We start from the raw sequence: 24,520 nt of genomic DNA, 5'->3' as shown, positions 1-24,520 counted from the left end.
TTTCAAGCATTTCATCATTTCATATGTTTTTTTTATATTCTCTTAAGGTAGTTGCATCATGTGGTTAGTTGGCTAAAAATCTGGAGTTACTGGACTACTTATTAAATTCGTTATAGGTAGCTTCATCTTATATATAATTGTTGTATATATATACCTAAAATGAAAAATTTAAAAACAATACGCTGGAGTTACAATCAATGAAGAAAGGCAATTTAGAGTCTCCAAAATTTGAAGAGAGTTGGTAAACCAGATTAGATTTATTAAACACTTATGAATTTTGATTCTTGCCCTACTTTATTTAATACAATTTTATATAATGACTTTGTGGTAAATAAGGGATACTATTAGTTTTTTTCATTGACAAGAATAGTTTCTGAATTTGCTTCTTTGGACATTGCATCATTAGCCACTTTTCGGTTTCCACAATCCAAATCACAATGCTTTTGCTCAGATTTGATATTCTCTGTTTTCTGGCAAGATGGACACAGGGCAATTGTCCTAATCTTGGGAAGTTGAAGATGAAAAGGTGATGCCCATTGATCAATCTTGATTGATCTTAGCTCTTGCAACTCTTTCTTTAGTCTACTATTTTCATCATTCAAACTTTGGCACCACTTCTTCAAAAACTCACAGTCCACTTCTGTTTGCTTCAGTTTAGTCCTTTATAACACAAAAATAAATGTTATAATTAAGAATCTAAAACAGTACAAAGAGAAAAATATGAAATAGAGGTATAGTAAATTAATGAGAATTACCTTGCTCTTCTATTCTGAAACCAAACTTCTACTTGCCGTGGCTTGAGTTTTAATTTGGCTGCAAGCTCTTGTTTTTTACCCTGCATATCAATCAAAATTTAGCCTATCACTCTTAACTCATTTGTTAAAGACATTTTCCGTCAATCTTTTTTGCGAGAGTACATAAAAACAAAAACAAAAAAAATAAGAAGAAGACTGGGAGTCTTGGAGCAACAGTAAAGTTGTCTTCGTGTGACTTGTAGGTCACGAGTTTGAGCCGTTGAATCAGCCACTGATGCAAGCATCAGGGTAGACTGCCTATATCACACCCCTCGGGTGCGGCCCTTCCTCGTACCCTGTAATATACTTCATGCACCAGGCTTCCCTTATATATATATATATATATAAAGATGCAAACTTTAAGATATTAATGATATACCATAGCAAGTGTAATGTGCCGTTTGAAACTTTCTTCAAGCAAAGTGGATTGTTCTTTGGTAAGCCTCAGCTTCTTTCTCATACCATTCTTGTTGCTTTCACTGTTAAAATTGTTGTAATTTCTTGGACTTATACTTTTAGGGGCTTGCCTTTGGCCATTTTTACAAATTTTTGAGGTGGACCCCTCAGTCTTTTTCTCCTCCATGTCACTAGAATGAAGAGGAATAGATAGATCTAAACATATAATCTTCTTATGTTCTTCTAATTGGTTCTGTTTAGGTAATAAGTCACTTGTGGCAAGTCCAAGTGTGAGTCTGGTGTCACAAATTTCATTATCATTTCCCATGGTATAGAGAGAAATGATATATGCAAAAGAGAAAAGGATGAGTGAATATTATGGTTTGATTTGAGAATACTGAAACTGTTCCTTGAACAGGATCTAATTTATATGGTAAGAGTGGGAATAAGTATGTTTTGTTTCAGAAATAATGAATGAGATTGTTAATTATGTATTTATTATACAAAGTCATTAAAGTAGAAGAAGAGAAGAGAGGAGTGAAATAATAAGCATTTTGAGTAGTAATGGCAATTATGGCATGCGTTAAAACTAGGACTCCTTTTAGGAGACCAATAACTTACTTTGAACTATGACTTTGTTTGACTTGCCCCTCTATTTCCCAGAAAAGATTTTGATATATTCAAAGGGCTTTTCATATTCCAATTACTTGCACATTATTACTTATTTGTTTCTTGCGTATAGAAACTCTAATACATTTATGATTCTCATAAATTAATGAGAAAGGATTCATAATTTCATACATTTCGTAACGATAAGAATTATTTAGGACAGAGAGAAATCATGTAAGGTATTTGGCTGGTGATGATAATATCTGGAGATCGCCGTGAAGAGGAGCAAAATAAGAGAGCATTTATTTTTTATAAGCAACAGTAATAAATCAACAAGGTCGTTGTAGTATAGTGGTGAGTATTCCCGCCTGTCACGCGGGTGACCCGGGTTCGATCCCCGGCAACGGCGTCTTTTGTTTTAATTCTCTTTTATATTTCTTCTGTATGTAAACGGGAGAGTACAGGCTTATATGTTTATTTGTATTTGTAGCTCCTACTTCTACGTTTCAAATGAACCAATTTTAGAATTGCCCCTCAAAGTGTCTTGCACATAGCTCATGACTCGTTTTCCTTTTACTTTTGACCAAAAGGAGGAGAAATTTTGCCAAACGCCTACTAGAGGAGGGACCAGAAATATGAAATATTAGTCGAAGTATAATACGCTAAACTACCCGTAATAAAGAGACTAACCGTAATAAAGAGACTAAAATTATTACTGTTTACTTGTAAAACGATACAATTGAATTTATACGTGATTTCTAGACAAATGAATTAATTTGATCCTGAAATAATAAAATAATTGAAGAATTATGCAATACTTAACCTTAGGATATAGACGAAATAACAGAAGCAACAGTTCCGGGAACAGGGTTTCCGGACACAACAACAACGAAATCAAAAAGTAAGAAGATAAGATTGTATTGAGCTTTGTATAGAATGTAGCGTAAGTTTGCCAGAAAATCCGTATCCTTTACAATGATAATTGAGCTCACTATTTATAGCTATGAAGGAAGTCATATGATCGTGCTCTTCTTTAATGTCAATTATGAGGGACATTGATGAAGATATAACGGTGAACATAAATGCCAAATTTCCTGTAACGGGTAATTACTCTTAATGCCATGGAATATTCTCTATTAAATATTATCAGGCGAAGAGCATTTATCACACCTTTATGAGCATTATTTGAAACAGTTGCCTTCGGTCTTTGGCCATGCCCCCGTCTTGGGTTTCACGTGTCCCTTTTTTGGACGGCCACGTATCCTAGCATATTTTACCCTATACATATAGTCCTCCTACTTTCCGGTGACATAACTTTGTGTTACAGGGAAGTTGGTAGAAATACTCTTTTGGCGAAAATTACTATAATTCCCTCTGAAGGCTTCTAATGGTTGATTAGACGCATGTCTCTCCGCAGTTAATGCCCCGAACACGCGTTATCCCATGACTCAGCATAACTTTTGCCAATTATCGATGTAATCATGGCCATGAATTTAGCCGCCAAAATATTTACTTATACGTATCAACTTTCTCCCTTATACTTCATAATTTTTCAAGCTTCCCTTATCTAACTTGCATCTTGCTTTTCATCTTTTCTCTAATTCTCTTCAAACAAAAAACCTGTTCCCTCTTCCATACAATGGCTTCTTCCTCAAAGCGTACCAGTTTTTCAAAGAGCAAGAACAAGGCCGAGGACTCTGCTCCTCCAACAGTGGGCTCCATCATCCCTAGAAGTCTTAATACCACAAAAGACTTCGAAGAAAAATTTTCTACTACTAACTCTCGTACATGGGCCGTCAGTAGGTACCTTTCTTCCATACGTCCTTCTAGCATTCCTGCTATGAAGGAAGACTACCGCTGCCATGACTTGGATATTATTGCTCCTGATCTATCGGAGTGAGTCACCCTACCCAAGGAGGGTTTTACATATTTTTACACGTATCCCTTTACTTTGGGTGCGTTCTCTTTGAGCAGAGAGAGCTTGACTCTGTGATTGCGGAGTTTTGCCTCTTCTACCAAGTGTGTTTGGCACAAGTAAGTCCTTCTGTGTGGAGGATGGTTGCTTGCCTTCGACGTTTGTGCCAGGAGACTGGAGAGGAGCTAACCTTAGCTCATATGATGAATCTCTATTCTCCCAAAATCTTCTGCGGGGGAATGATAAACCTCTGCAAACGTGACCACCATGCTTTGTTGTCTAACATGGATGATGACAACGACCGTGGGTGGATGGAACGGTTCGTTGCAGCTGCCACCAACGACATCATTCCAGCAACGGCTCCATCCTTTTCGGCTACTTGGAACCGCACTCGTAAGCTCTTTGTTTAGTATTTTCTTTTACTAAATAATTTTCTATAGCCGTATTGATCCTCTATCCTTCGCTTGGTTCAACAACTCGATGGATCCCACTGGTGGTTGAAGGTTTGGATCGGTGGGTACAAAAGATCTTGGACGTTACGATGCCCGAGACTCTCTTGTGGAAAGAACTGGCCCCTAAATACGTGTAGAAGGCCAAGAATCATGGTAATTCAAACTCACCTTATTTCAATTTTTCATGTGAAGAACTTGATTGATCCCTTCTAACCTATCTATGAAATTAGGTCTACCCGCGGGCTCTGTTGTTGTTCCCAAGGAGGATGTCTTGACTGATCATGTTGATGTAGCGAGGCTACTTCAGGAGGCGCTTACTCGAACAGGTGTCTCCGAGCCTGCTTCGGGAGCAAATGTTTCTTTACGAAGTCCCCGACCGGAAGACAAACAACCAAAGAGAAGACGCTCATCCGTAGCTAGGGAAAAGAATAAGAGGGCGAGGACTGATATCCCCGAGTCATCTCCGGTAGTGATGGTGACTGGCCTTCCTTTCGGGCCGGTCATAGATACCGTGACGATCGACGATGATGAAGAAGCTAGTGATGAGGGAGCTTCTCTACGTAGAGATGACGATCATCATCATTTCAATAGAATACTCGACCTGTTGAGATAGTTACACCAACTGAGGACGATGCCTCGACACTTTAGGGAGAATTTAATTTGGTAGATAATGTCAACTCTTATTTTCGGGCCCCAATTGTTGTACCCGGTACTGCGGGGCTGAGTACCGGATCACTGCCGTCTTTGGTTGGCGAGCATCCAACAACCAGCACTGCATTTGATGCAGCTACTTCTCAATATTCAACTCCATCAGCTTCATCTTTATCTTCACCAACACCAGCAACTACTACATCACTTCCATCTTCATCCACTCTTCCACCAGCAATTGCTACATCATCTCCACCGGCCGCACCTGACCATGAAGAAGGTGTTCCTCTTCCACAATCCCCAATTCATGGTAATTTGGGGCAAAATTATGATGCCCCTTATGATGATCCGCAAAGGAGGAGGAATGTTACTCTTTCGGTCTCTACCGGATGCAACTTGTTATCCCGGCCGGTGGAGCTTTCTAATTATCTGAAGCCTTTGGCTTCAGAGAAAGATTGGGAAAAGATTCAGGCACTCTCGGGAGAGTATTTGTTGAACAACGCCATGCACAACGCCGCAGCGGTACGTTCCTTTCTTCCTTTATTTCTCCTTATATTTTTGGGTATGAACATATCCTGAATTTTACCCTTCTTACTTTGTAGGCCAACTTTCTTGCTTTTGAGGGCCTTCAAAGGTTGATTCGTGAAAAGGAAGAGATTACCTCCGCACTGGATCAGCTTTTGGAAGAGTAGGAGCAACATGTCGCTCACCTTTCGGAACTGGAAGCCAAAGCTGCTGAAGCTGTTGTATTGGAGGCTCGTTTGCGGCAAAGCGAGCAAGAAGTGGTAACCCTTAGCCAATAAATTGGCCCGCTGAGGGTTAGATTTCATGAAGCCATGGCCAAATGGGTTGAAGTTCATAACGCCCGTTCTTGCTTCAACCGAACGTGAGGCTGCCTGAAAGAGTGATCAACTTAAAGGCAGCCTTGAACTCCAAAAGTGAAGAGCTTGCTGCTACGGGGGCGAAATACGCCCAGCTGGAAGAGAAGTACAGGAAAACTATCGAGCATAATAGGCTTTTTAGTTCAACTGTACGTGACCTTGATATTAGCCTCAAATCTGCTAGGTCCGCCAGAGAAAACTTTTCTACCGAAGTAACCCAACTCAAAGAACAACTTAAGCGCCGAGCAACTTCCCTCGTTGTTCAGAAAACTTACGCTATATACAGCATGAGGAGAAAAACCTTGGAAGAGGCCAAAACTGGTGTCGTTGATTTTGATGCCAAAATTGCTAAGGCATGTGAGCTTGAGTTAGTTGCTAAAAGTGGACTCCCAGCGAGGTCTGATGCACCTGGTCTTTCTGGTTCTAGTTCTGATTCCGAGTCCTCGGGAACTGAAGAAGAATCGGAGGATGATGATGCGGAAGGCCAAACATGTGAAAACGTTGAGCCATCGGTGGGTTCGTCTACTTCTCCCGGGGACGCGGACACTTCTCTTCCTCCTGGTTCCGGAGATACTGCAGTTTAGCTTTCTTTTCTTTTGCCAATTCTTGTACATGTGCTGTTTTAATGTATTTTTGTAAATAAAAATATCTTTTGCTCAACTATTGTTTGAGTCTTCATTTCGCTTGAATATTTTCTTCCTTTTGCTTAAGAATTTTGTGTAAGCCTTTCTGTTTTGTGTCTTATTATGTGAAGCCTTGGGTGTATTCTCCCCGAAAGCATTTTTGTCTCTGGGCATCAGCCCTTTTTCAAGAGGGATTTGATAAGTATTTGTGCAAATTTACTTTTGCGTCCTTTCGTATACGGGTTCGGGTGTATCTTTTCCCCGAAGGCGTTTTGATTCCGAGCATAAATTCTTCCGGAACAAACCCTTTAATGTGAGGTTTTTTATAAGAGAGGGTCCTCTTATATTTACGGTGCTCTTGAAGAGGACGTCTCTTGTTCATTACGGCACTAGCATTTGAAGTACTTGTTTATCTTTCAAATGACAAAGTTAATTCATCATTCAGACAAGAAACAAGATAAAAACAAAAGGATTTCATTTTATTCCTTCTATTTTCAAAAACTACATAAGCTTTTGCTATGCTGAAAAGAAATTGCCATTACTTTTGACTAACTTGTACAACTTATTTCTACAAGGCTGGCCACTCAGTCCCCGGTCCTGATGATGCAATTATATTTCCGATTTTTATTTTCCTATCGACGTGGCAGTCATTGTTGCCATATCCCCATATAATTCCCCCCCAGTGTTTGAATGCGAAGAGTGTGAATTGGAATACTGGAAGTCTTGTATCTTCGAAGATTCTACTAATGCATTGCTAGATAATCCTTAACTTGGTAACACACTTTACTTCCCCTTAGGAATTTATGCTATCGAGCGAAGGACTATCTAACAATCCTTTAGTGGTTTTACTCGTGAACGATCAGGTAACCTTTGCTCAATAGCAAACTTAACTTCCCGATGGGAATTTTCTATAGAGCAAAAAATTATTTAACCATCCCCGAGTGGATCTTTGCTTGTATTCCTTGCTATTAAAGGTCTTATTGTTATTGTTTTCGTAGTATCCTTTCTGTTACTACCTCATTAAAAACCTTTCCAGAAAAACCCAATTGGGACAAAAACTGAACGAAGGGAAAAAGAGTGCAGCACATACTTTCTGATAGGATAATGTTCATCAGCAATAATATCTTTTGAGGTGTGCCATGTTACAATTGCTGGGCAACTTTTCTCCATTTTGGTTTTTCAACTCGTATGAACCTTTCCCGGTGATAGCTGAAACCTGGTATGGGCCTTCCCACGTTGGACCTAGCTTCCCCGCGTTGAGATCCTAGGTGTTTTGAGTTACTTTTCTTAGGACCAAGTCTCCTACTTTGAAATAACGGAGGTTGGCTCTTCGATTATAATACCGCTCTATTCTCTGCTTTTGAGCTACCATTCTTACATGCACCAAGTCCCTACGTTCATCAAGCAGTTCCAAGTTGACTAATATTGCTTTGTTATTCGATTCTTCATCTGGCTGGAAATATCTCAAGGTGGGTACTTCCCATACTTCCACCGAGATTAAAGCTTCTGCACCGTACACGAGGGAAAAAGGGGTTTCCCATGTGCTTGACTTGGTCGTTGTTCGGTATGCCCATAGAACTCCGGGTAATTCCTCGGGCCAATTATCCTTAGCTGCTTCCAACCTTTTCTTGAGATTTTAAATAATCACTTTGTTCGTCGACTCCGCTTAACCGTTTGCTCTCGGATGATAGGGTGAAGATGTGATCCTCTTTATTTTTAAATCTTGGAGAAACTTTGTAATTTTTGCGCCGATAAATTATGGCCCATTGTCGCATGCTATCTCTTTTGGTATTCCGCACCTGCAACCACAAGAAATCCACCATTTCGCGTTCTCCGATCTTCTGATAAGGACCTGCTTCCACCCACTTAGAAAAATAGTCAGTCAAAATTAAAAGAAATCTTACCTTTTCGGGAGCCGGTGGTAGTGGTCTGACGATGTCCATCCCCCATTTCATGAACGACCACGGGGACAGAACCGAATGTAAGGGTTCTGCCAGTTGATGCACCAGTGGTGCGTAGCGTTGACACTTATAACATTTTCGTACGAAATCTTTGGTATCTTGTTCTATGCGGGGCCAATAATATTTTGCCCTTACCAACTTTAGCACTAAGGAATCTGCGCCCGAGTGGTTGCCGCATATCCCTTCGTGAACGTCTCTCATAACATAGTTTGCTTCGGATGCCCCTAAGCATCGGTCCAGCAGGCCTTGAAAAGATTTTCTATACAATTGGCATGTCTTGAAGCTATATCCTGCTGCTTTGGCGCACAGCGCCCGGGATAGTTTGGGGTCTTCAGGTAGCTTCCCGTGTTCGAGATAATCGATGATTTCATTCCTCCAGTCCCAAACTAGATTAGTCGAATTTACCTCATAGTAACCATCTGTATCCAGGACTGAGTTCATCAGTTGTACTACCGTCCTGGACTCCGATCCCTTTATTTCCGTCGATGATCCTAGGATGTGTCTGCTTCTGTGTTATCTTCCCTTGGGATATGAGTAATTGACCACTCCCGGAATCGCGCCAACAGAGCCTAAACCTTTACCATGTATTGTTGCATGCGCTCTTCTTTGCTCTCGAAGATCCCGTAGACCTGATTTACCACCAGCTGTGAATCGTATTTGATTTCGATGACCTTGGAGTCAAGTCCTCGGGCCAATTCGAGCCCTACAATCAAAGCTTCATACTCTGCTTCGTTGTTAGTTAAATGGACCGTCCTGATGGCTTGCCTTAGGGTCTCCCCCGAAGGCGTGATTAAGACTATACCGAGCCCGTACCCTTTTACGTTCGAAGCTCCGTCTGTAAATAAGGTCCAAACCCCTGATGTCGATTCCGATACCATTATTGCTTCCTTGGTTGCAGAGGCAATAATCCTGGACTGAAATCGGCCACGAAGTCAGCCAAGACTTGCGACTTAATTATAGTCCTTGGTTTATATTCTATGTCGAATTCACTCTTTTTGATGGCCCATTTGGCCAATCTATCTGAGAGCTCGAGTTTATAAAGGATGTTGCGCAAAGGGAAAGTAGTCACCACAGCTATCAGGTGGCATTGGAAGTAGGACCTCAGCTTCTGAGCGGCGACTACGAGAGCTAAGGCCAGCTTATCCAAATGTGGGTAACAAGTTTCTGCTCCCGTTAAAATTTTACTAACATAATAAATGGGAGATTACGTACCTTCGTTCTCTTGGACTAAAACCGCACTTACCGCAACTTCTGTGACCGCGAGATAAACCAACAACGTTTCACCTTATTTTGGTTTTGAAAGTAATGGAGGGCTTAACAAGTATTTTTTTTAAATCTCTCAAAGCCTGCTGGCACTCCGGGGTTCATTCGAAATTATTTTTCTTTTTGAGCAGTGCGAAGAAACGATGACACTTTTTTGATGGCTCGGAAATGAACCTGCTCAAAGCTGTCAATCTCCCCGTAAGCCTTTGGACTTCCTTCACGTTTGATAGTTGGTCCGATATGTCTTCTATGGCCTTGATCTTATCGAGGTTTACCTCAATTCCCCTTTGTGATACCAGAAATCCTAGAAACTTACCAGAGCTGACCCCGAACGCGCATTTCTCGGGATTAAGTTTCATATGTTTAAGATGATAACTTGCATTTAAAGACTTAACGAGCATATCGTCTATATAAACTTTCATAGTTTTTCCTATTTTATTTTCAAACATCTTGTTCACGAGTCGTTGGTAAGTGGCTCCGGCATTTTTCAACCTGAAGGGCATCACATTATAGCAATATATATATCGAAATTTGTTATAAACGAAGTTTTTTCCTAATCCTCCGGGTTCATCTTAATTTGGTTGTACCTGGAATAAGCATCGAGGAAACTCATTAACTTGTGCCCGACCGTGGCATCAATCATTTGATCGATGTTTGGCAATGGGAATGAGTCTTTCTGGCACGCCTTGTTAAGATCTCTATAATCTATATATGTGAAACCTATTGTTCTTATTAGGAACTACTACTACATTGGCTAGCTAGTCTGGATATCTTACCTCTCGGATTGAACTGATATTAAATAAGCGGGTTACCTCTTCTTTGACGAATTTATTCCTCGTTTCGGCAATCAAGCGTTTCTTTTGTCTTATCGGAGGTATGCTGGGATCTAAGCTTAAGTTGTGTACGACTACCTCTATCGGGATGCCTGTCATATCCTTATGCCACCATGCAAAACAATCGGCGTTAGATTTAAGGAATTTAATAAAGTCGGACTTAAGTTCTGGGTGTATTCCTATCCCCAAGTAGAATTTCATTTCTAGGAATTCTTCGAACAATGCCACCTTGCTCCAGCTCTTCAGCTGTGGACTTCGTTGCATCGGTCTCTTCTGGAACTTGAAAGTATCTCGGCACCTGATAATATTCCGACGCCTCTGCCCCCGGGCTAACGTCATCTAGTTTGGGAGTAGGTGTTGGTCCCTGTAATTGCTATGCCATGTGTTTCTTTCCTTTGCTACTGGAGACCAAAATTGTATTCATCTCCCTTGTCGCCGGTTGATCACCCCTTATCTGCTTAATTACTTCGGACGTTGGAAACTTCAGCAATTGGTGATATGTTAATGGTACAACTTTCATCTCGTGCAACCATGGCCTTCCCAGAATGATGTTGTGTCCCATATCACCATCTACTGCTTCAAAAAGAGTTGTTTTCATTACTCCTTCAGCGTTCGTGAGTAATAAAATTTCTCCCCGGGTTGTCACACTTGAGGTTGAATCCGATGAGGAGTTTTGTGGCCAGAATAATGCTTCCGGTGAGTTTAGCTTACTCCAATACTCTCCATTGTATGACAATAGTTGAACTTCCTGGATCCACTAGAACACGTTTAATCTTAAAATCTAGCATATTTAAATAACTTACCAGTGCATCGTTGTGTGGTAGCAGCAATCCGTCTGCGTCCTCCTCCATAAAAGTGATATCGTCTTCCCGAAGCCTTTTGCTATGCATTATTGATACTTTCATCTTCTTTGCTACTGAAAAGGTGACCCCGTTAATCTCGTTCCTTATATAGATCATGTTGATTGTTTGACGGGGGGATCTTCTCCTGCTTTCGAGGGTTCTGCATTGTCTCGGTTACGACTATAATTGTTCTTAGCTCGGTCACTTCTCTGAGGTGACCATTCTTCAATAATGTTGTCACTTCTTCCCGGAGTTGTCGACAGTCCCCCGTCCGGTGGTCATTCGTCCCGTGGTATTCACACCACAAGTTGGGATCCCTCTGGCTGGGATCAGATCTCAACGGTTTCGAGAATCGTGCTTCTTTGATGTTTCTCATGGCCGACACCAACTCCATTAGACTGGCGTTGAAGTTGTATTCCGATAACTTGGGGTAAGAAGGATCCCGCGATCCTGACACTTCGTTATCCTTTAGTGATCGATTGTTCCGACCGCGATCAAACCTCCTGTCAACAGCAAACATGCCCGTTGTGATCTGTGCCAAACCCACACCACAATTGAGTGGCGAGGCGGTCGACGCAATAATAATCCCAACAAAGGTCGGGATCGAATCCACAGGGAGTTAGAATATGGGATTAGGTGTATATCTAAGTTAATAGCAAGTTTTGGCTTTAATTGCACTTCCATAAACTTGATTGGTTTTTCTACTTCTAACTTTACTCTAAAGATTGCAATAATTGAAACTAAGAACAATGTTTTTGTTGTTGTTTTTCAAATGTTTAAAGAGACTAGGGTAGTGACTTCTACCTAGGTGGATATCTAACGGGTAGAAAAATCTAGGGCAAGCTTGATTAGTTGGGATTATAATATAGCTATCACACCAGGGTACTCACTCTATACCTCTCGGTAGTTTGAGTGATTTTGCCCAATTTGGCCTTTTCAAGTCCAAATGGGTATTCATGCAAATCAAGTGATATTAGCTCAAGTTGGGTATTACTATCTCTAGGTTTAACCCTTTAATTGGGGCTATCAATTTTTTGAGTTCACCCCAATTCCTTGTTAAGCCTAGTTTTTATAGACTTAGTCCCTCTTTCTTAAGTATAGACTAAGTCATAAATGCATAAATCAATATTTACAACCATTAATTCTTGAGTTCTAGCAAGAACTAGGCTAAATATCACTAACTCATTCACATTCAAGCCCTAAAATGAAATACCCACACTAGGGTTGGGTCACAACCCTAACTATGGGTTTAGCTACTTATGAAAATAACAGAAATTAAAGATGAAATGAAGATAAAATCTATAATATTAATTTATGGAATGAAAATCTAATATTAAGAAGTGAATCTAGTACAAAAAAATTCTGAAAACAGTAAAACCAGCCGTCACATGTGCTTATACAAAACATAACATAACCTGACATACCCTAAAAATGATAAAAAGTTTTATTTATACTAAGCTAAAAATATCTGACAAAAATACCCCTCTGTAGGTTGTGCGGCCGCGTAATTCTGAGTGCGGCCGCACTCTTGCTTTCGCGGCCGCATAATTCTGATGCGGGACGCGTTCTTCTCTTTTGGATCTGGGTTGAGCTAAACTTTCGTGGACCGCATAATTCTAAGAGCGGCCGCGCTCCAGATTATGCGGCCGCATAAAAGTGATGTGGTCCGCGTTCTTGAGTGAAATCAACTCTCTGATTCTTCATCTTGCGGATCGCATAATTTCGATCGCGGCCGCACAAGGGACTTCTGCGGCCGCACAATTCTGGTGCGGTCCGCACTTCTCTCTTTTGCTCAAATTGTCAGCTCTCTGAATCTCAGTCATCGCGGACCGCGTAATTTCAATTGCGTCCGCACAAGGACTTATGCGGCCGCACATTTCTGGTGCGGGTTCGCGCTCATCACTTGGCCCAAAATTACACTCTCTGGATCTCCCTCTTGCGGACCACATAATTTTGATCACGGCCGCACATTATTTGTGCGGTCCGCGCTTTAGACCTCTTTGCCCAGCCTTGGTTTTGTTAAACTTTTGACTCCTTTGTGAGTTGATTTTGATTCCTTTGGCTCATTTTGAACAATCCCTGCAAGCAAGAATATTTTATTAGTTTTCGGGAATACCTTGAAGCATTTTTGGCCTAAAACACAAGTAAAAGAGAGCAAATAATAGGTTAAAATCCCTACTTATAACACTATCCGGAAACCCCTGTTGCGGCCTTCGGTCCGTTGGTAGGGCAAAAACCGGGCCCTCGAAGTCCGCCTTTCCGCGTCATAATCATCCTTTTATTTTCTCTCCTCTTTTCTCGTCCTTTGGTCGATGATGGAAAACCAACCTAATCATCTTCGATCCTTAGTTTTGATTCGTACCGGTTGTGGACATCCGCCCAGGTTGTTACTTGAAACTCGAGTAAGCTTTCTTTCAATTTTCGGGAAGCGTCTGAACTCCTCGGATTCAATCCCTTGGTGAATACTTCAGCCGCCCATTCATCTGGGACAACCGTGAGCAACACTCTCTCCTTCTGGAATCGGGTAATGAACTCTCGTAGTAGCTCAGATTCTCTATGCGCAATCCTGAATATGTCAGCCTTTTGGGCATGTACTTTTATAGCTCCGGCATGAACCTTGATGAAAGAATCCGTGAGCATTTCAAAGGAGTCTATGCAATGCTCAGGTAACAGCGAATACTACGTCAAGGCTCCCCTCGTGAGGGTTTCTCCAAATTTCTTTAGCAATACAGATTCAATTTTGTGAGGAGCTAAATCATTTCCCTTTACCGTCGTTGTGTAGGTGGTAATATGCTCCTGGGGGTCTGAAGTTCCGTCATACTTTGTCACTTCAGGCATTTTGAACCGCTTCGAGATTAACTCTCGTGTCATACTTGGCTTGTATGGAAATTGAGTATACTTTTTCGAATCCGGACCTTTCAGCACTGGTGGCGCCCCCGGGATCTGGTCCATGCGAGCGTTCACTTCCCTCATAAACCGTAAAAGTTTATTCTTGAAAGGATCATTCTCGTTGTTGAGGCCGGATCCGTTCCCCCTACCCCATCGGAGCCAATTTCACCCCTGGGGGTGTTGCTGTCGACCCTATGCGTCGTTTGATTCGTGGGAACCCCGGGAGGAACTGGATCTCGTTTGTTTGCATTATTTGAAGCTCCCGACGGCACTTGCTTCAACTCCGTCATAACCTTATTCTGTCACGTGAGGTAGTCTAGAATGATCGCTTGTTACTCTTACAAGACCCTTATCGCGTCAACTACACAATCCTCATTAGTATCATCGGGAGTGGTCTCCCGAACATCTCGAGAATATTGCCTATCATGCACCGCTGTAGCGCCATTCCCCTCATTATGGGTGTCACTGATTGAGTCCTCGAAATGAGGCTGATCCCCTCGAATCTCGGGGTTATGCATGTCGTTAACAATGTTATCTGTCATTTCTTATGATTTTTTCTAAGACAAAATAATCAAAACATGTTAGTAAATAAAGGCAAGGATCAATTTAATTACATGACTGTCTAGGCCCCACGGTGGGTGCCAAACTGTTTACCCGTAAAATGGTACAGTTGAATTTATACGTGGTTTCTAGACAAATGAATTAATTTGAGCCTAAAATAATAAAATAATTGAAGAATTATGCAATACTTAGCCTTAGGATATAGACGAAACAGTAGAAGCAATAGTTTCGGGAACAGGGTTTCCGGGTACAACAACAACGAAATCAAAAAGTAAGAAGATAAGATTGTATTGATCTTTGTATAGAATGTAGCGTAAGTTTGCTAGAAAATTCGTGTCTTTTACAATGACAATTGAGCTCACTATTTATAGCTATGAGGAAATCCTAGGATCGTGCCCTTTTTAATGTCAATTATGAGGGACATTGATGAAGATGTAACGGTGAACATAAATATCAAATTCCCTGTAATGGGTAATTGTTCTTAATGCCATAAAATATTCTCTATTACATGCTATCGGGCGAAGAGTATTTATCACATCTTTATGAGCGTTATTCGAAATAGTTGCCTTCGGTCTTTGGCCATCCCCGTCTTGGGTTTCACGTGTCCCTTTTTTGGACGGTCACGTGTCATAGCATATTTTACCCTATACAATTAATTTCTACAACTTAGCAACTTCGCATATTCTAAAAGCAAAAAAAAAAAAAAAAAAAGAAATGGGAGAAGGATATTGGAGTATTTTGATTTATACAGAGGATTCCCAATTGGTGAAAGTACTTACTTATACCAATCAGATTATATTTACATCAAATCATAATAATCAATAATGATCACATAGGCGGAATTCAAATTTTAATATTTATGAATTTTTACAGCAATTTTAAGTTTATGCGTCAAGTACATGTTTCCTTGGGTTGGGGGTTAACTTTGAAGTATGGAAGAAGATATATTTAAGTTTGTCTCTACGTAACTAAAGTTATCCATAACACAAGTTACAACCAATATGGAGAAATTGTAGGAAGATTAAAATATTATGAGAAGGACCCATTTTTCCTCATTTTAGAGGTAGTAATATAATGAAACTGAGGATACCTGAATCCAAACTGACTTACTTGCCCCTTGATGGAGAGACGTAATCACGAATTCACAATCATATTAAGCTAACTAACACTTTACACAAATTATGAAAGGGTTATTGATTTATTTATTGGCATTTTGGGAATAGAAAATTTTAAAATTACTACTCACAAATATTATTTCTTGCAAAAATAGAAGCTTACAATTATTTTTTACACAGGTCACCTTTGAAAAACACTGAATAGTTAAAAAAGGAAAAAAGAAATTTACAGAGGATAAATTAAATCCAAAATTAAAGAGGCACCAAGTGGCACCTCTTCAGCTTTCTATCCCAAAGCAACGCTAATACTAGGAATGCCGGCAAAGCTAAACAAACAGAATCCTCAAACGACACTCCATTTTGATAAAGATTAGTTGCTAATTTCTCCAAACCCAACATTATCTTTGTTGATGTCTTTTGTTTTTCTAACGTCTCTATCCAAGTCAACTCCCTTTGAGAACATTCAAAACTTACTTCCACTCATCAAAACCCAAAACTACCCTTTTTAATTCTTACCAAAATCTCTCCATATAAGGCTGTTTACGTAAATTCATAAATCCATTCACCAGAAATCCGGTAAATATGCCGGCTTAGCATCTATATTGCCGCCACATTTCAAGTGTTTGTTTTTAGTCTCATCCATTTCTGTAACAAACCAAAAATCTAAAATCCAAAAGCCAAAACTTTTATCTCTGGACTCTATTGTGTTGTTTGCTTGTTAATTTTGTTGTTACTATGAAGGAGAACGACTGTGAAAACATGGTTTTTGATCATTCTTTGACGCTAAAAAAGCCAAATTCAAGAAAAATAAGTTCAAGATATCTCTCCCACACTTCAAATCACTCAATTCTTGATACTGAGAATCAGTCTCCACAAAACATAGTGCCAAAACCAAGATCATCCACTGATTCTAGAAAGCATAAAAGCCTTGAGAATTCAGGATTAATGGGAAAACTTTGGCCATCTTCAAGTTCAACAATCGACACTTTTGGAAATCACTTAGGAAATGAGAGGCTAAAAGACATTGAAGAGCGCAAAAATTGCAAAACTCCAATGTTTCTTAGTAAGCAAAAGAGTTGCACGGAGTTTAGTAGATTTGAGAATGAAAAAGAAAGCACAAAAGAAAAAAGAAAATCATTTTTTGGTGGATCAATGAGGTACACTGGAAAACTCAAATTTCCAGGGAGATTTTCAACTTCTTCAAAGTCTTCAAATTTATTAGAAGATTATAGTGATCATATTGTCCCGGGAAGACTTTCTGTCGATGAGAACTCCCTTCGACGAAGATCTAATTCTGCACGAATTAGATCAGATATTTTATCAGACTTGGAACATGAATCTGAATATAGTGACATTGATTCAAACAACAGCTTGGATTCTCCTGTTATTCGGAGAAACTTAGCACCATCTTATATGGCACCAACAATGAGTTCAAGAAAAGCTGGAATTGAAGTTCCTTCAAAGTATATGCAAGATTCATCATCAAAATGGTCGCGAAGATGGAGTGCAGATTCTAGTGTTCAGAAGCCAGTTTCATCAGACAGTTCTCCAAAATTAGGACTCAAATTCAAGAATCCAATTCAAAGGATTGGTTCACTTAACAGTAAAACTTCTAAGTGGACTCTGTCTCCTGGAAGGCCAAACTCTCCTCCTATGTTGATAGAAAACAAAGGGACATTTATGTTAAATATGAAACCTCCGACGAGTCCTTCTAGGGGGAAAAAAGTCGGGAATTTTCTTAGTATGGGGCTTGAATTGTTCAAAGGTAAGAAATTTTCTTCTGTTGCAGCATCTCCTCTTCGGCCAGGCATGGCCGAGAGCGTTCATCAGCTAAGGATGCTTCATAATAGATTGATGCAGTGGAGATATGTAAAGGCTAAAGCTGATATTGTCAATCAAAATATAAGTAAACAGGCTGAGGTTTGTGTAGTCTTTTTTTAGTTTAAAATGTTGTGATGAGTACTAGGCCTTAGTTATAAAATCAGCTGATGGAGTTATTTGGTTTTCTCAGGCAAACTTAGTATATGCTTGGGGTGGTCTAATAAAATTGAGACAATCTGTGGTACAAAAGAAGTTGCAGCTACAGAGGCAAAAACTGGACATGAAATTGAGTTTTATTCTTCATGCTCAAGTAAGAACTTATTACCCTTAATTAATTTGGTAAAATGACATGATTTACCAAAAACCAAAACCATTACAATTGTGTTTAGGTAATATTTTTTGGCCATATATGAATGATTGTACAGATTAAGTTACTAGAAGCATGGGATTCTATGGAAAGGCAACACTCTTCATCAGTGTCAAAATCCATAGACGGTTTACAGTCTGCAGTTTGTAGGGTACCTCTTATTGAAGGAGCAACGGTAGGTCAATTCAAATAACTCATTTTATTCACTTGGTCTATTTGCTCTACCATGAAATATGCATCCCATGCGAATCTCATATCGATAAAACACAGGAGAGATACCGGCTATATAAGTAAATACGCATTAGATCCTAATGACGCATTTTAAAGTCGTGCTGGCCTCGGCCCAAAGCGAATAATATCACTAGTGGACAAAGCTGTTAAATATGGTATCAGAATCACTCCGCGTACGATGAGTCCCTAAGGGGTGTATGTGACACCCAGTCGAATCTCACATCAACAAAGCACGTGAGATATGCTGGGTATATAAGTAAACAAACCTTTGACTCTAGTGACGCGTTTTACAGCCATGCATGCTTATGCCCAAAGCAGATAATATACTAGTGGACTGGGCTATTACAAAAACAGAGCATTTAGCTGACAAGATTAATCCTACAGGTGGAACCATGAAATATGCACCCCATGCGAATCTCATATCGATAAAACACGGGAGAGATACCGGCTATATAAGTAAATACGCCTTAGATCCTAATGACGCATTTTAAAGTCGTGTTGGCCTCGGCCCAAAGCGAATAATATCACTAGTGGACTAGGCTGTTAAATATGGTATCAGAACCACTCCGCGTACGCTAAGACCCTAAGGAGGTCTATGTGACATCTCAGACGAATCGTGTCGATCTCCACCCAAAGCATATAATATCATTAGTGAACTGGGTTGTTAAATATAGTATCAGAACCACTCCGCGTACGCCCTAAGGAGGTGTATATGACACCTCAGGCGAATCTCTCATCGCCAAAACACGTGAGAGATGTTGAGTATATAAGTAAACAAGCCTTAGACCCTAGTGACGCGTTTTAAAACCGTGCATGCTTAGGCCCAAAGCGGATAATATCACTAGTGGACTGAACTGTTGCAAAAACAGAGCATTTAGCTGACAAGGTTAATCCTGCAGGTGGAACCACAATCGGCTATTATTACTCTTCAACATGCCTCAGATGTATCTTCATCGATCGAGAAGATATTATCCACTTTCTCATCAGGAGTAAGATTTCGACTTTGTAAATTCTTGCATTGCTTATATTGTTTCTAATAGTATAGATAGTTTCAGTAGAAAATGAGTTGTAAATTAAATTTTTGTTCAGGCTGAGAAAATTGCTGAAGTACTCAAGGAAATGGCAGAGGTAGCTGTACAAGAGAAGTTGCTATTAGAAGAATTCTTGGAGCTTTTCAAAAATATTTCTGCACTTGAGGTTAAATTTTTTTTTCTTTGCTTTATAGATTATACAAGTTGGGCATTTTTTGCAATACACAAAATTTCTTAATTTATTCAGATGCTTTATTTGATAAGATTAGCATTTGAGTTTTCTTTGTAAATCTTGTCTGTTTTGTATTGGCAGAGTCAAGAAAGGAGTTTAAAATGCAGCATTATGCAATTAAGATTGCAACAAGAACAGTACTGCAAAAAAGAGAAGAATATGGTATCTGCTTAGTCATTTGATCTCAGCAAACAAATGCTCAAGGTTTTAACGCATTCTCCTTTCTGGACGTGCATTATTATGTTACTTTTTTCATTGTATATTAGTGACATACGCCGAATTTAGTACAAGCGTGAAAATAGTGGCACAACAAACGTTTAAATAATTCATGTATATAAGCATTTTTACCCCTTGGGCGGCCCTCTACCCAGACCCTGTGTTTTGTTACTTGTAGCAAAATGACGTTATTTTGTGCCAAGAGTTTTAAAACACTTGAAAATGAATATAAAACATTGGATTACTAGGTACGCTAAGTAGTTCAATCGTGCAAACACTAAATGCATAAATTTAACAATTTATTGAGCTCTAACATACTTTCTTTAAAATCTTCAATTCTTAATTCTTGTATTTACATACCTTCATTTTATTGAATTTTTTAAAATATATTTTTATATTTTCTTCTTTGACAAACAAACTCTTTATAATTAGACCAATAAACAATAAATAAATAAAAATGACGAATTGACCTCCTATTCACTTATGAAAAGAAGCAGCTCAATCTAATAACCTGTTAGGCTATCAGAAGAACAAATCAATACTCAATAGATACACAAATTTACACAGAGAAAAGTACATTCGTTACAAACATACAAAGTTTCAACTTACAAAAACAAATATAATAAAACTAATTAATACAATATGCAAATAAAAGCTCAATGTAACACATAATATGATAAATTCTTTTCAATGAAGTCGGTTCATTAGAATCCACATCCTTGAAGACGTGTTTCTAATTGTGTTTACCCAAAAAACGGATAGAGTTTAATTTGTACGTAGTTCTAAGAATTTGTGGTATAACTTAATACAAATTGTAAGGATAAATAGAAATCTCCAATATGGATACCAAATAAACAAGATTGGAAAGAAGATGATTTTTAGGACTAAGCAAGATGAATCAATTTATAAATCTTAAAAGAATAACTCTTCAATATAGGAGTGTATGGTGCTTGAATTTACAATGTAAGCCAAAGAACTACCCTCTACATAAATGTAGCCATCCTCTTTATAGTGGAGGATCCTACTTTAGATATAATTAAAAATACATAGTGGAAAACCCATGATAAATTAGTTTTTTCCTAATTTCCGCTGAGATTCTCTCCCTTAGTGTGTTTGCAACGGCTCTTGTTTGTGAGCTCGAGATCGATCGTCCTCGGTGCTGGTCGGTAGTGCTTCTAGAGCTCGATGTGAACTCGGAATCAAGTAATGATTTGGGCTCGGTATCGGTTGGCCTCTGCCCCTTAAGCTCGAAATCATCTCATCATAGTTCGATTTAGACCCGAGCTCGATAATGACTTCGAACTCAGTGTTTGACCTATACCTGAAATCTGAAGCTCGTTCATACCATCTTCGGAACCCATCTCGATATTATGAAGTCTTTCTTCGATCCATTATGTTTCGACCTCGATCAATCGTACGAAGGCCAAAATCTATTTCGACCGTATACAGATAGTCACATTGTTTCTCGGGAAGGATGTGGTGAGAAACGATATGATTTCTCAATGGCTCGATTGGATATGCGCTGACGTTTGCATCGAGCCCGACCATGACGTCCGTGATAGCTGTCCGTCAGTTTAGCTTACCAAGGCATTTAATGCGTGTCAGACGGTGGTCGACCACCGCTGATATTGAACCGTCATTACTTCAATCTATAAATAGCCCTTCTTTCCACCATTTATCACTTTTACGTCTTCAATCTTCAAAAAATATTTAAGTTCTTTTTAGTCTCTTCTGAGTTCATTCGCTGATCTGTGACTCTTTTCTGCAAAATTCTTCTTCTAAACCACCAAATCTTTGTCACCTTCTTTAAATCCAAAAATGGTGAAGACATCAAAAACCGTCCCCCAAAAAAAAAAAGCTTCTTCTTCCCAATCTGCCACCGACCAAATATCGGTAGATCCACAGCGTGAGGAGTGCGTTCCGGCGGCATGTGTTCTTACCTCCTATTTCAAACTCGATAAAGGTTCGCCGGTTCCTGGCCGGTGTGAGTCCGTATTGAGATATATTTATTCGATAACCAAGGGGTATATCGAGCAGATAAAAAAAGATTGTAACTGGGGGAACAAAGAAGTGGTAGTACAATCTCCCGAAGAGGATATTACTACTCACGTGAGAGGATTTTTAAGTGTGTACACTTACCCTTTCACGTTAGGTCCCCTCGACCCTGTTATCATAGATTTTTGTCGTAAATACCTAATAACCCTAGGCCAGATCCATCCTTCTTTTTGGCGGATCGTTATTTTGATCTGATACTTTGTGAACAAAATTGAGGGGATGCCTTTCACCCTCGATCATCTCATCTGATTGTACCGTCCTCGCCTTTTTCGAGGAGAGTTAATAAAACTTCAACGTCGAGCTACCAAGGCTCTATTCTCGAGCATAGACGAGGACATGGATCGAGGCTGGATGGACAGGTTCGTTCGAGTAAGGACTTCGGACCTGATTCCAACTGAAAAGATGTCTTTTCCCGAGGAGTGGAACATGAAGCGTAAGTATAATTCTGATGTTATCTCTTATTATTTTGTCCTTTCATTTTTTTTCTCACCAATATCCCCCTTTTGTGATGCAGCGGTTTCCTGGATGCCCGGCACAGTTCCCGATCTCAAGAATTGGGTACGGGATCTGGTTTGGACCTCCGCATAGGCCGAGCGCTCATGGCGTGACTTGTCAAAGGGCCGACGGGAGGCCAAAAATCATGGTAAGCCCCTTTCTCGTATTTTTTGGTAGTTCGAACAAGATGCTTTCCATACACTTTAATAAAATTTCCCGTATCTAGGTGTGTGCAAAGATGCGATTTTTAGGCCCTCGTTCATCGAGGAAGAAGCTTCGGCCTCTGTCCCAAAGCCGGTGAAAGATAATAAGAGGAAAAGAGCCTCCGTTCCCGAAGATCCAAAACCGAAGAAGAGGACGGCTCGTAAGTCGAACAAGAATACTATTCCTTTGACCGTAAAATCAGTTCTGCGTCTAAGGGATCAAAAAGAAGAAGAAGAAGAAGAAGAAGAAGAAGAAGAAGAAGAAGAAGAAGAAAACGATGGGTCCGCGCTGGCGGCCCGAACGAAGAAGACCACTGACGTTCCACAGGCAGCTGGATCGATGGTGGTTCATAAAGCTCCGCCTCAAACTAAGGATATATTGGAGAAAGATTCGGGCAGAGTCCCCGAGTTGTTGGAGATTGAAGATGCTTCCCATCGAAGCCAACGGATAGGGGATATGTCTGAAGGGGATCTCCCCGAATCTCTTCGAACCGAAGAGAATGCTCCAAGTGATTCACTTGGGGCAGTAGCAATCGAAGACTCGCCCACCTTCCCTACTTTATCTACAGGGGCGATTCGGGAAGCCCAAGCTTTGGGGGGCCTTGAACTAGACAGTCCTCATGATGGAGAGGATCCTTTTTGTGACCTGTTTACCAGTGTCGAGGACGCTACCGGTACAAGTGAGGCATCAGATCTTTTTCACAGAGTACAGCAGGCTTTGAATCAGGTAAGCCTTAAATTATTTTGTTGGCATTACCTTTATGTTTGCTTTTCTTTTCTAACTTTGTTTCTTCTTTCTTTACAGGCCGTGACAGTTCATCGAGAAGCATGTTCTCGGTCTCGAACCGAGCTACGTCAATATAAGGCCGACATTCAATGGGTTACGGAGAAGAGGAACTCCCTTAAACTCCTCTTAGGGCAAAGGAGAGAGGAATTAAAAGACCTCTGATCTGAGTTAGCCAAGGCTCACCAAGATCAGACTGATCTGTCCGAGCAGGTAATGATACTTTTAAAAGCCTATGGGCTCGATACCAGAACGATGGCTAATTTTTCGGTCTCACAGTTGCAGCAGAAAATTGAGATGATCAGAAAACTCAATGAGGAGGTAGATGTGATAAAAGCGGAATCCTTGAAGTGGAAAGAAGGTATGGATCACTTTACTGCAGAGAAAGAAGCCGCTTGAGCCCAATTATCAGTGACCAAAAACCAACTTCAAAGTATGAAGGAGAAAAGCTCGGTTCAAGCAAGAAGAATAGAGAATCTCGAGGCTCGCTTGGCCTCTGAACTTTCCAAGGCCGAATCTAACGCCGAAAAGGAAAAAGCCGATGCGGATGCACTCGTGGCCGTCTATCGGGCCAATGCTGAAGCTGCCCAGGTCCAAGCAAGAGAGGCAGCCGAGACCGCCGATACTCGAGCACATTGGGTCGTTGAATTTGCTAAGTGTCGATCTCAGAGGGAGACCCTCGAGGAGATCCATGCTCGAGGTTTCGATCTCGCTGAAGAGATTAAAAAGGCTAAAGAACTCAAAGCTGATTATGAAGCCTTGGCTTCCGATGATGACGATGATGATAATGATGATAATGATGATGGGAGTAAGAGCGGGTCCGAGAACTGGGGGGCCTGGTGCAGAAGAGACCGCTCCCAGAGATAACCAAGAAACTTAGCCCTTAGTTTCTATGTTGTAATCAATCATGTAAACAATCTTGTATATATATAAATATCTTTTTCTTTTACCAACTTGCTTCTATTTTGTTTCCTGCCTTGTGAAGATTTTATTCGTTCCTTATGAATGTTTTCATAAGGATTTAGGCAATTTGATCGAATTTGGACTTCATAGCCTTTATAACCGAGTGAGTGCTTACTCAAACTTGAAATAAGGTAGCACATAGGCTTAGTAGTCTAGTTGAGTGATTGTTTGAATTTGAAGTGATGTAGCCCTTAGGATTATTAGTTGAGTGAGTGATTCGAACTCGAAGTAATATAGCCCGTAGGTGTAATAGTTGATTGAGTGCTTGCTCGAACTCGAAATAAAAATAGCTCGTGGGCTTAGTAGTCGAGTGAATGATTCGAACTTGATGTAATATAGA

General features: G+C 40.1%; 4 protein-coding genes and 1 non-coding gene across 5 annotated transcripts; 3 read left to right on the top strand and 2 right to left on the bottom strand.

Annotated features, from left to right (window-relative positions):
• Nucleotides 1–344: 344 nt before the first annotated feature.
• On the bottom strand, nucleotides 345–1,518 carry LOC104120589 (homeobox-leucine zipper protein HAT9-like). Its single transcript, XM_009632384.4, has 3 exons — nucleotides 1,174–1,518; nucleotides 756–835; nucleotides 345–660 (listed from the first exon to the last, which is right to left on the bottom strand). The coding sequence occupies exons 1-3, from the start codon at nucleotides 1,516–1,518 to the stop codon at nucleotides 345–347; spliced, it is 741 nt and encodes a 246-aa protein (XP_009630679.3).
• Nucleotides 1,519–2,136: 618 nt separating this feature from the next.
• Nucleotides 2,137–2,208, top strand: TRNAD-GUC (transfer RNA aspartic acid (anticodon GUC)). The gene has a single exon. It is a non-coding gene; the product is annotated as a tRNA-Asp (tRNA).
• Nucleotides 2,209–10,748: 8,540 nt separating this feature from the next.
• On the bottom strand, nucleotides 10,749–11,265 carry LOC138895344 (uncharacterized). The gene is made up of 2 exons (XM_070180023.1): nucleotides 11,179–11,265; nucleotides 10,749–11,132 (listed from the first exon to the last, which is right to left on the bottom strand). Exons 1-2 carry the CDS (start codon nucleotides 11,263–11,265, stop codon nucleotides 10,749–10,751), a joined length of 471 nt encoding a protein of 156 aa, XP_070036124.1.
• Nucleotides 11,266–16,406: 5,141 nt separating this feature from the next.
• Nucleotides 16,407–19,830, top strand: LOC104120584 (QWRF motif-containing protein 3). The gene is made up of 6 exons (XM_070181386.1): nucleotides 16,407–17,702; nucleotides 17,794–17,913; nucleotides 18,029–18,145; nucleotides 19,101–19,190; nucleotides 19,291–19,398; nucleotides 19,546–19,830. The coding sequence occupies exons 1-6, from the start codon at nucleotides 16,518–16,520 to the stop codon at nucleotides 19,636–19,638; spliced, it is 1,713 nt and encodes a 570-aa protein (XP_070037487.1). The 5' UTR covers nucleotides 16,407–16,517; the 3' UTR covers nucleotides 19,639–19,830.
• A 3,822-nt stretch (nucleotides 19,831–23,652) lies between these two features.
• LOC117273492 (KNR4/SMI1 homolog) lies at nucleotides 23,653–24,084 on the top strand. Its single transcript, XM_033652660.2, has one exon. The coding sequence runs from the start codon at nucleotides 23,653–23,655 to the stop codon at nucleotides 24,082–24,084; it is 432 nt and encodes a 143-aa protein (XP_033508551.1).
• The last annotated feature ends 436 nt before the right edge of the window (nucleotides 24,085–24,520 follow it).

This window comes from Nicotiana tomentosiformis, chromosome 7 (assembly GCF_000390325.3).
Source record: "Nicotiana tomentosiformis chromosome 7, ASM39032v3, whole genome shotgun sequence".
Lineage (NCBI taxonomy): Eukaryota > Viridiplantae > Streptophyta > Magnoliopsida > Solanales > Solanaceae > Nicotiana > Nicotiana tomentosiformis.
Note: the sequence above shows the minus strand (reverse complement) of the source record. Positions and strands in the feature narration are given on the sequence as shown.

Coding starts and splice junctions, on each gene's coding strand:
- LOC138895344 (XM_070180023.1), bottom strand. CDS start 11,265: ATGCATAGCAAAAGGCTTCGGGAAGACGATATCACTTTTATGGAGGAG. Junction 11,133..11,178: donor TACCACACAACGATGCACTG/GTAAGTTATTTA, acceptor AACGTGTTCTAG/TGGATCCAGGAAGTTCAACT.
- LOC117273492 (XM_033652660.2), top strand. CDS start 23,653: ATGAAGGAGAAAAGCTCGGTTCAAGCAAGAAGAATAGAGAATCTCGAG.
- LOC104120584 (XM_070181386.1), top strand. CDS start 16,518: ATGAAGGAGAACGACTGTGAAAACATGGTTTTTGATCATTCTTTGACG. Junction 17,703..17,793: donor ATATAAGTAAACAGGCTGAG/GTTTGTGTAGTC, acceptor TGGTTTTCTCAG/GCAAACTTAGTATATGCTTG. Junction 19,399..19,545: donor AAAATATTTCTGCACTTGAG/GTTAAATTTTTT, acceptor TTGTATTGGCAG/AGTCAAGAAAGGAGTTTAAA.
- LOC104120589 (XM_009632384.4), bottom strand. CDS start 1,518: ATGGGAAATGATAATGAAATTTGTGACACCAGACTCACACTTGGACTT. Junction 836..1,173: donor GGCACATTACACTTGCTATG/GTATATCATTAA, acceptor ATTGATATGCAG/GGTAAAAAACAAGAGCTTGC. Junction 661..755: donor TTTCAGAATAGAAGAGCAAG/GTAATTCTCATT, acceptor TGTGTTATAAAG/GACTAAACTGAAGCAAACAG.